This window comes from Pecten maximus, unplaced genomic scaffold (genome assembly GCF_902652985.1).
Source record: "Pecten maximus unplaced genomic scaffold, xPecMax1.1, whole genome shotgun sequence".
Classification (NCBI taxonomy): domain Eukaryota; kingdom Metazoa; phylum Mollusca; class Bivalvia; order Pectinida; family Pectinidae; genus Pecten; species Pecten maximus.
In genome coordinates this window covers 611-12,035 of record NW_022980961.1, presented here as the reverse complement: position 1 = coordinate 12,035, position 11,425 = coordinate 611, and the positions used below count along the sequence as shown (strand labels likewise).

Below are 11,425 nucleotides of genomic sequence, written 5' to 3'. Positions count from 1 at the left end.
GAATGGACAAAGTAATGTTACAAATGAACCAAATAATGTAACACATAGACGATGTATTTACAAATGACAAATTTTTGGATTCATATAGTATAAAATGGAACAAAGACATGTTACAGAAATGGAACCAAAGATAATGTGATTACAATATAGAACCAAAGATACTGTATTAACAGAAATGGAACAAAATATAGTGTATTTACGGAGATGTAGCCAAATATAATGTATTTACAGAGAAGGAACAAAAGATAATGTATTTAGAGAGATGGAACCAGGGATAATGTATTGACAAAAATGGAGCCAAAGACAATGTGTTCACAGAAATATGGGATAAGATGATGTGTTTACAGAGATGGAACAAAAGATAATGTGTTTACAGAGATGGAACAAAAGATAATGTGTTTACAGAGATGAAGTCAAAGATAATGTGTTTACAGAGAAGGAACAAAAGATAATGTGTTTACAAAAATGGGGCCAAAGATAATGTGTTTACGGAGATGTAGCCAAAGATATTGTATTTACAGAGATGTAACCAAAGATATTGTGTTTACGGAGATGTAGCCAAAGATATTGTATTTACAGTGATGTAGCCAAAGATATTGTGTTTACGGAAATGTTGCCAAAGATAATGTATTTACAGAGAAGGAACAAAAGATAATGAGTTTACAGAGATGGAGTCAAAGATAATGTGTTTACAAAAATGGGCCAAAGATAATGTGTTTACAGATATGGAGCCAAATATAAATGTTTGGTTTTTTGTTTCTTTATATTTTATTCCTTTTTTATTTATTACTAAGTAGATCCTCAAAAGTATGTTCTTGACTCCCCAAAATGATATTAGACTCTTGGGTTTGAAGGAATTGTCTATTTGACATATGTTTTTACCCTTCTGTTTTCTCAGAAATAGTGATTTTACAGCGCTATGACAAAAGGAAATGCCACAACGCCTCACGCGGTAGAAGAGAGATAACTCGTGCCACACATAACAAAGGCTTTTGAGATGTTCCCCATACAGTCATTAGCGTGATATGACGTAATAGTGTGGTAAGTGTTCTCTGCTTTGTATACTTGCTACACATAAGAAAGGCTTTTGAGATGGTCCCCGTGCAGTCATTAGCGTGATATTACGTAATAGTGTGGTAAGTGTCCCCTGCTTTGTATATTTGCTACATATAACAAAGGCTTTTGAGATGTTCCCCATACAGTCATTAGTGTGATATGATGTACATTTGTAAGTGTGGTTAGTGTCTTCAGCCGTGTATACCTTTTTTCTTGTTTACGGAAGTGATTTGTCAAAATGGGGCGGAAATAGGTCGAAATCTCGGATGGCATCAGAAGAAGTATTGTAGAAATCAAAATGCTGGACACAAGACATCAGAGTTAGTAACCTTTATGAAAATACCAGAATATATCATTCCATCAATCTGGAAGAAATTCACCCAGGGGTTAAGAAAGAGTAGGGTTTCAAAGCAAAAATTCACCAAATTTTTTTCTTGGGGGCTACTCAGGCCCCAGGGATCAGATCAGCCTAATTTATATAAAATATGAATACCCTCCCCCATGCTACAGATCAAATATCAACTCCCTGGCACTCTTGGTTATTGAGAAGTTGTTTAAATATTTCAGCCTATTCAACCCCTGTGACCTTGAATGCAGGTCAAGGTCATTCATTTTAACAATAACATAGCCCTTTCCCCAGTATGCTACAGGACCATTATTAAGTCTGTGTGCCCCTTACTTATTGAGAAGCTGTTGAAAGATTTCAGCCTTTTTGACCCTAGTGACCTTGAAAGTAGGTCAAGGTCATCCATTTAAACAAACGTGGTAGCCCTTTGCCCCAGCATACTACAACGCTAATATCAAGTCCCTGGACCGCTTACTTATTGAGAAGAAGCTGTTGAAAGATTTAAGCCTATTTGACCCTAGTTACCTTGAAAGAAGGCCAAGGTCATCCATTTAAACAAACGTGGTAGCCCTTTGCGCCAGCATGCCACAGGGCATATATCAAGTCCCTGGCACTCTTGGTTATTGATAAGTCAATTAAACAGTCTATTTGACCTTGAATGAAGGTCAAGGTCATTCATTTGAACAAACTTGGTAGCCCTTCACCCATGCATGCTACAGGTGTATTAGGTCCCTGGGCCTCTTGGTTATTGAGAAGTCAATTAAATATTTTAGCCTATTTGACCCCTTTGACCTTGAATGAAGGTCAAGGTCATTCATTTGAACAAACTTGGTAGCCCTTCCCCCAAGCATGCTACATAAAGGACCAATATCAAGTCCCTGGGCCTCTTGGTTATTGAGAAGAAGTTGTTCAAACACTTCAGCCTATTTGACCATGTGACCTTGAATGAAGGTCAGGGTCTTTCATTTGAACAAACTTGAAAGCACTTCACCTCAGCATGTTACAGGCCTAACATCAAGTCCCTGGGCCTCTTGGTTGTTGAGTAGTCATTTGAAGATTTTAGCCTATTTGACCCATGTGACCTTGAAAGTAGGCCAATGTCATTCATTTGAACAAACTTGGTAGTACTTCACCCAAGCATGATACAGGCCTAATATCAAGACCCTGGGCCTCTCGGTAATTGAGAAGTTTTGTTTTAAGATTTTAGCCTATTTGACCCTGGTGACCTTGAAAGTAGGCCAATGTCATTCATTTGAACAAACTTGGTAGCCCTTTACTCCAGCATGCTACACAACCAATATCAACTCCCTGGGCCTCTTGCATTGGTTATTGAGAAGAAGTTGTTAAATAGATTTAAGCCTATTTGACCCATGTGACCTTGAATGAAGGTCAAGGTCATCCATTTTAACAAACTTGGTAGGGCTTTATCCAAGCATGCTACAGGCCCAATATCAGTACCGTGGGACTTCTGGTTATTGAGAAGAAGTCGTTTGAATGAAATGTTTACGCAAGACAACGGACAAAGCATGATGACTTCGGGTCAGATGACCTAAAAATATAATCGCCTTCCCCTAATAATGATTCAAACCAAATCTGGTAGCTAGTAATCCACTCAATGGTTAAGGAGGAGTAGGGTTTTAAAGTAAAAAATCACCAAAGATCCCCTTTTGGGGCCCCACCACTTGGACCCCAGGGGTCAGACCAGCCTCATTTATATCAAATATAATCTTCCTCCCCTAATAATCCTTCAAATCAAATTTGGTAGTAATCCGCCTTGGGGTTAAGAAGGAATAGCGTTTTGAAATAAAAAGTCTTACGTACAAACACCGACGATGGGCGAAGCACACGACCTAAAATAGGACCTCAAAATCAAGATGGGGAGGAATGTGGTCAAATTAGACACCGTTGAGCCCTTAAGCATAACGTCTGACTTTTGGCTCAATAGTTAGAACGCTTGCCTATCAAGCGGGAGGTCCCGGGTTCGATTCCCGGTCCAGTTACAACAGCCTGTTGGTTGATGAGAAGTTAAAAATGTAAATTGTCTACAACACATAGCAGACAACGCACGACACCAAACAAAAGGCAATCACAAAAGATCAACCGAGACTTTGACTTTGTCTCAGGAGACCTAAAATTCAATACCTGTTTGATTACAATTTTTTGTATATACCTGAAAATTACATTCCAGCTGCACCCTGACAATCAAACAATGGTATGTACTTTTTACTACCTGTATTATATATCTTTAATTATTGTGTTTTTGTTGAAAATACCTACAATGTTATGTCAGTTTGTTAAAACAGACTGTTATCACAAACTCAAATTAACATTGTAAAATTGTCTTCTGATACATTTCACTATAAAAAGTTGCATACACATATTTATTGTATGTTCCCCAGCAACTAGGATAATTCTGACTGATTTTACATGTTCAGTGCTGTCAGAAATTATGTTATGAAGAAAATAATCAGTGCAGTGTTCCACAAAGAAATTATAATAAAATCATTGTGGTAATTATAATTTATAACCAGAATAATGATACAACAACCTTATATAGTCTAATGCCCATTCACACTCCACTATCAAGCCATCGCTATCAATCTGTACACTAGTAGTTAATAGACATTGGTATTTACAATTGGTATCACAACCAATGTATGATCTGGCCATGATGTTTCAGCGACTTCATTTTCTCCCACCATTCCCAGATTTGTCTCCCGTTTTCCTATTAAAGATTTCGTCATCACCTTGGGTTTGACAGATAACACATGCTAACAACAATACAATGACATCACAGCGACAATTCAATCATGTATGTCACATCAACTTTTTCAACAACAGGACCCTGTGTAAATAACCATCCCCTACATAGACGTGACAGACAAATCTCCAATTTCTCTGTCACACCTTCAACATAGGGAAAGAATACTCACCTTTATCAGACATACAGACTTTGATGAAGGTGACAGTGACATCACTGAAAATGTTTCATGTTTCATAAGATCAACTCAATGAGCCTATTCATTTACACACAAATTCACTCAGTACTAGTTCAATTATCTTTTAATGGAAGGATGCACAAATGTATAGCTGTCCCTTACTATGTGGTAGCCAACTAAAATTCATGCAACCAGAACCATATCTATGGTTATTGATATCTTTACCTTGGCTATCGAGTACCCATGGGCGTACATTGTGGCTAGGGCAGCACAGCAGACTAGAGCACTAGAACTGGACAGTCCAGAACTGGCCGGAACATTTCCACTGACCATACAGGTCATTCCCCGAAGTGCATTTGGCTTAGCATACTCCAGTATTCCCTTCACGCCACACAGGAAGTAATTGAACCATTGTGGGTCTGATTTACTGATTGTAAAGTCTTTTATGCTACACTGAAAATCTCTGAAAACATACAAATGACACAGCTTCAAAATCTCTCAAAACATACATTGTACATACAAATGACACAGCTTCAAAAAGTTGTACAAATACTTCGTCTAACATCAATTTATAGCCAAAGTTTTTTACATCTTCTTTTTAATTTGAGAAGTATTCAAAAGTGATATTGTACAACTGTTATCTGTAGTTGAGGAATAATATATTTTTATTAACCCAAGACTCTGTTGTAAGATATTACCAGGTATATAATTATCTGGAGGTAATCTATATTTGTATGTATATACAAATGTATGTATCTATGAAATAGCAGAGGTAACATCATATTAGATATATAAATGTTAAACTATGACATCAGGAGTCCGAGTACATGTAGGGGGATGTGTAGGATTATAACTAGGAAAACTAAGGCATGAAATTCTTTACTTTACTCACTGATAAGAAGGATTCATGTTTGAGAGCATGATTTTGTCTGTTGTGCTACTATGTGACACAGCGATAATGATGTCCTGTTCTATCGCCATTGGCAACACAGAATAGCCACAGTAGTCGATATGTTCCCCTGTAACAAAGATCATTTCTATAACTGATGACATTAGTCGATTGAAAAAATGTGATTTCCCAATCACAACACTGACTCCCAAAGACATTTCCACCATTGAAGACAGGTTCTATTTTAATCCTGCATGTAACAAGTACTTTCATTGGCTTGAAATTTGATGTTGTTTGCCAAAACATGAAAAATGATATCACTGTTTATAACATCGCTTTTGATTGGCTGATACAATAGCTTAATAATTTTTGAGGGAAAAGTGTTCATCAATGATACAAGAATTTCACAGGATTGTGTATAGTAAATTAAACTATAAGGATTTACTTGAATATATTTTTCCTGTCATAGTCCGCATGCTATAACACACAAAAAGTTGGAGTGTACTCTCATCATTTCCCTTTAGCCTTGTGTCAGGATGTTTGCCTTGAGAGCGAGAGGTTGCTCGTTCGAGCCCAAGTGCAGGCAGTGTTTTTTTCATTACTTTACATGTACAGTACAAGTAAAAAATGCAATATTCATCACAGTGCAACTACGACAGGAAATTCAACTATCAACGGCACCTTATCACCTAGCCAGAAAATACCTGCAGCTTATATCCACTGTGCTACATAGACGCCAATGTGGCAAAGTGATATAAGCTGCGGGTATATCTGGCTAGGCGATTTGGTGTCGTACATCGTGAGCTCGAGGTGCGGTCAGGGCATGAATCACGAAGTTGTCTTCCTTCATCAATTGTGTTACTATGTTATATAAAAAAAGAAATAGATATACAGAGTAGGCAAAGTTATTGTTATACATGTATATTAAAACAGTTTGTCACATGTGTTTATACTTTAGAATTATATAATTGATTACATTCTGATATCCATGCATGTAAAATCATTGAAAGTTAGGTGACAATTTCATGTAAAAACAAAAAAGAGGCCCATGGCCACATAGCTGGTGGGCTTCTATATCACCATTATAATACATTTTAGAATGGACGAGATGAAAAATCTTCCTTATATGATCTAGGTCCAACTTTTCAAAATCCTGCCGTGTATTGAAAAGACAGGTCGCTATTGTTTTTGAGGTTTGAGTGATAAAAAGAAACCAAATGATCAAAAAAAGTTAGCTTGTGTTCAGTGTTTCACATGTAGTGTTGATAAAAACTATATCTCTAGTTTTGATATTTTTGTTTATTGAAAACAAAAATTTCTGTTCACTAATTGTAGCTTTGTAAAATCATGCAATCAATAGAATTCTATTTTCTTTTTTGAATGCATGAACAAGAGGTCATACCAAAACTGCTACATGCAATCTCATTTTTTTTATCTGCTTTTATCATGATATTAAAACAGAGGTGCTCAGTCCACCAGGCACCTGTCTAAATTCCAAGATTCTGATTGTTCCCTTTTGTTTCCAGACTCCATGTGTTGCTGTGTCGCTGGCTGTATGTGTATTTATACACCAGCATCTGCTGTGCTGCAAACACTATTTTTAGCACAGCTCTACACATACTATATACAAGAATGTTGACGAGGACAAAATCAAAATAAATGAATTAAAGATTAACCGTTTATCACTCAAACCTCAAAAACAGTAGTGATCTGTCTTTTCCATACGCGACAAGATTTGGAATAGATGAAGACAAACAGGCCGTTTGAATTTTAGTAATCCTTCCCACAAGGCTTTTCACCAGATACAATAGCATAAGCTATTGGGCTTTGCCCACCAGCTAAAAATTAAACCTAGGCTATTATACAATACATACCTATGATATTCACTCTGCCCGATGCTCTTGCGAAAAACTCCGGTGGGTTTCCATACTTCTTAAGAAATGTATTTTTGATATCATCATACCTGGTGAATAAATGTCAACTGATAAATATAACCAGAATGACTATTTAGTATTTACAATAAAGCATTTCAACAAATGAAAAACAATGAGAGTGTTGTAACAAAAATATAACTGTTTAATCTTGTGGGTAGTATTTAGCAATGATGATTTTCTCCATTCGGCTAATGTCTTCATGTCAATCTACATATATGCAGCTTCCGGATCCGTTACATGGTATCTCAAATTGTAGATAATAAACATGTATAGACCAATTGGAACTTCACATCAACGAGCTGCCAAATTACTGTGACTGCTATTCAATTTAATATGGTTCTGAAATGACAATTTAATATCGACTGTGAACATAACAATATCTATCTTAACTACATTTTATCGCTATTGTGATATCACTATCTTCAGCAAGAACAGCAGTTGTGACGTGTCGAAAATCAACCAGTTGAAGTTAATTTGTATACATCAACCGATCAACGTGTGTTTGTCAGTAAAGATTTAAAGCGATATCATAATCAAGTATTAACACATTAAAAATAAACTGCAAGTTATGACTACGCATGCATGGTTAGTGCACGGGAGTCTTTGCATCAGAACGCAGTATACCTCTTCTGTTTTTGTTGTGGAATATCTGATACCGGCGGTACGTCCTCCATCTTGTGATCATGTGATCAAATATTTTGCAGTCTTACACAGTCGCCCAGACGCTTGAAAAGTGAAATTTGTTATAATTTCAAAAGGCATTATCACGGACAGCTGAATCTGGGAAACCGACTTAAAATCCAACACCCTCCAGAAATTCCATACACTGGGGACATTTGGATAAAGATAAATTATCATTTGATAAACATATATGTGAAAAATACCTGGACTGAAATACTTATCATATTCAACAAGATTACAAAAAGTTAGTCTACCAACACTAGCTTAGATGAGATCACGTGGCGATATGATAGAGGTACCTACAAAATAATATCCGGAAGTGTCAGATATTTTTAAAATCGGGGATCCTCAAGATCTATCTTTTTTTTTATCAAGATTAAATATCAGAAAATTTGACAGAGAACTGTCGATGTATGGAACACTCTCCCGTCGAATGTGGTAAATGCAAACACTGTCAATCCATTTGAAGATAAATTAGAATAATAGAAATTAGTAAATTTTCAAATATCACTTTACCTAAAATACTATAGGCCTATCAACATTTGTTTACATAAACTCGTTCTTACAAAATTATGAAGTACTAAAATAATGTCAATTATGAATTGATACATTTTGTCGTCCTTCAGGTGTCACCACACTAGTAAATTAGAGTAACATTGAATCAACCGCAGAAATATTGTTTTAAAGAAAAAAAATCGAACTGAGGATGTTTCAGTTTTAATAAATTATTTATTACAGAGCTGACTGCCAAAGGAATGTAATTTCCTAATTTTGTCAGAATAAAAATCGATCTATGTATAGAAATATGGTGATTTAAAATATTGTCCAAGTTTGTGGTGTTTTTATATCCCTTTTGTACACTGTACATCATATCAGTACAATAACAATATAGACTAGATCTATCTATTGGTTACATACTGATTGATTATTGGCATTTAATTGAATAGATGCTCTTTTTCGCTTTTGTGTTGTTACTTGGCAAAATTCATAGTCTTTATTGGGATGGACATTTCTGTATTGGGATAGGCATTTCTGTATGGGGATGGGCATTTCTGTATGGGGATAGGCATTTCTGTATGGGGATGGGCATTTCTGTATTGGGATAGGCATTTCTGTATGGGGATAGGCATTTCTGTATGGGGATAGGCATTTCTGTATGGGGATAGGCATTTCTGTATGGGGATGGGCATGTCTGTATGGGGATGGGCATTTCTGTATGGGGATGGGCATTTCTGTATTGGGATAGGCATTTCTGTATGGGGATAGGCATTTCTGTATGGGGATAGGCATTTATGTATGGGGATGGGCATGTCTGTATGGGGATGGACATTTCTGTATGGGGATGGACATTTCTGTATGGGGATGGGCATTTCTGTATAGGGATGGGCATGTCTGTATGGGGATAGGCATTTCTGTATGGGGATGGGCATTTCTGTATGGGGATGGGCATTTCTGTATGGGGATGGGTTTTTCTGAATTGGGATAGACATTTCTGTATGGGGATAGGCATTTCTGTATGGGGATAGACATTTCTGTATTGGGATAGGCATTTCTGTATGGGTATGGACATTTCTGTATGGGGATAGACATTTCTGTATTGGGATAGACATTTCTGTATGGGGATGGGCATTTCTGTATGGGGATGGGCATGTCTGTATGGGGATGGGCATGTCTGTATGGGGATGGGCATGACTGTATGGGGATGGGCATGTCTGTATGGGGATAGGCATTTCTGTATGGGGATGGGCATTTCTGTATGCATGGGGATGGGCATTTCTGTATAGGGATGGGCATGTCTGTATGGGGATAGGCATTTCTGTATGGGGATGGGCATTTCTGTATGGGGATGGGCATTTCTGTATGGGGATGGGTTTTTTCTGAATTGGGATAGACATTTCTGTATGGGGATAGGCATTTCTGTATGGGGATAGACATTTCTGTATTGGGATAGGCATTTCTGTATGGGTATGGACATTTCTGTATGGGGATAGACATTTCTGTATTGGGATAGACATTTCTGTATGGGGATGGGCATTTCTGTATGGGGATGGGCATGTCTGTATGGGGATGGGCATGTCTGTATGGGGATGGGCATGACTGTATGGGGATAGGCATTTCTGTATGGGGATGGGCATGTCTGTATGGGGATAGGCATTTCTGTATGGGGGTGGGCATTTCTGTATGGGGATGGACATGTCTGTATGGGGATGGGCATTTCTGTATGGGGATGGGCATTTCTGTATGGGGATGGGCATGTCTGTATGGGGATAGGCATTTCTGTATGGGGATGGGCATTTCTGTATGGGGATGGGCATTTCTGTATGGGGATGGGCATGTCTGTATGGGGATGGGCATTTCTGTATGGGGATAGACATTTCTGTATGGGGATGGGCATTTCTGTATGGGGATGGGCATTTCTCTATGGGGATGGGCATTTCAGTATGGGGATGGGCATTTCAGTATGGGGATGGGCATTTCTGTATGGGGATGGGCATTTCTGTATGGGGATAGACATTTCTGTATGGGGATGGGCATTTCTCTATGGGGATGGGCATTTCAGTATGGGGATGGGCATTTCTGTATGGGGATAGGCATTTCTGTATGGGGATGGACATTTCTGTATTGGGATGGGCATTTCTGTATGGGGATGGGCATTTCTGTATTGGGATAGACATTTCTGTATGGGGATGGGCATGTCTGTATGGGGATGGGCATGTCTGTATGGGGATGGACATTTCTGTATGGGGATAGGCATTTCTGTATGGGGATAGGCATTTCTGTATGGGGATGGGCATTTCTGTATGGGGATGGGCATGTCTGTATGGGGATGGACATTTCTGTATGGGGATGGGCATTTCTGTATGGGGATGGGCATTTCTGTATAGGGATGGGCATGTCTGTATGGGGATAGGCATTTCTGTATGGGGATAGACATTTCTGTATGGGGATAGGCATTTCGGTATGGGGATGGGCATTTCTGTATGGGGATGGGCATTTCTGTATGGGGATGGGTTTTTCTGAATTGGGATAGACATTTCTGTATGGGGATAGGCATTTCTGTATGGGGATAGACATTTCTGTATTGGGATAGGCATTTCTGTATGGGTATGGACATTTCTGTATGGGGATAGACATTTCTGTATTGGGATAGACATTTCTGTATGGGGATGGGCATGTCTGTATGGGGATGGGCATTTCTGTTTGGAGATGGGCATGTCTGTATGGGGATGGGCATTTCTGTATGGGGATGGGCATTTCTGTATGGGGATAGGCATTTCTGTATGGGGATAGGCATTTCTGTATGGGGATGGGCATGTCTGTATGGGGATGGGCATTTCTGTATGGGGATGGACATTTCTGTATGGGGATAGGCATTTCTGTATGGGGATAGGCATTTCTGTATGGGGATGGGCATGTCTGTATGGGGATGGGCATTTCTGTATGGGGATGGGCATTTCTGTATGGGGATGGGCATGTCTGTATGGGGATAGGCATTTCTGTATGGGGATGGACATGTCTGTATGGGGATAGGCATTTCTGTATGGGGATGGGCATTTCTGTATGGGGATAGGCATTTCTG

The 11,425-nt window shown here is 38.5% G+C and overlaps 1 protein-coding gene across 1 annotated transcript; it reads right to left on the bottom strand.

Annotated features, from left to right (window-relative positions):
* Nucleotides 1-4,524: 4,524 nt before the first annotated feature.
* LOC117319840 (N-acetylgalactosamine kinase-like) lies at nucleotides 4,525-7,870 on the bottom strand. Its single transcript, XM_033874563.1, has 4 exons — nucleotides 7,789-7,870; nucleotides 7,105-7,193; nucleotides 5,234-5,360; nucleotides 4,525-4,804 (listed from the first exon to the last, which is right to left on the bottom strand). The coding sequence occupies exons 1-4, from the start codon at nucleotides 7,836-7,838 to the stop codon at nucleotides 4,525-4,527; spliced, it is 546 nt and encodes a 181-aa protein (XP_033730454.1). The 5' UTR covers nucleotides 7,839-7,870.
* Nucleotides 7,871-11,425: the final 3,555 nt, after the last annotated feature.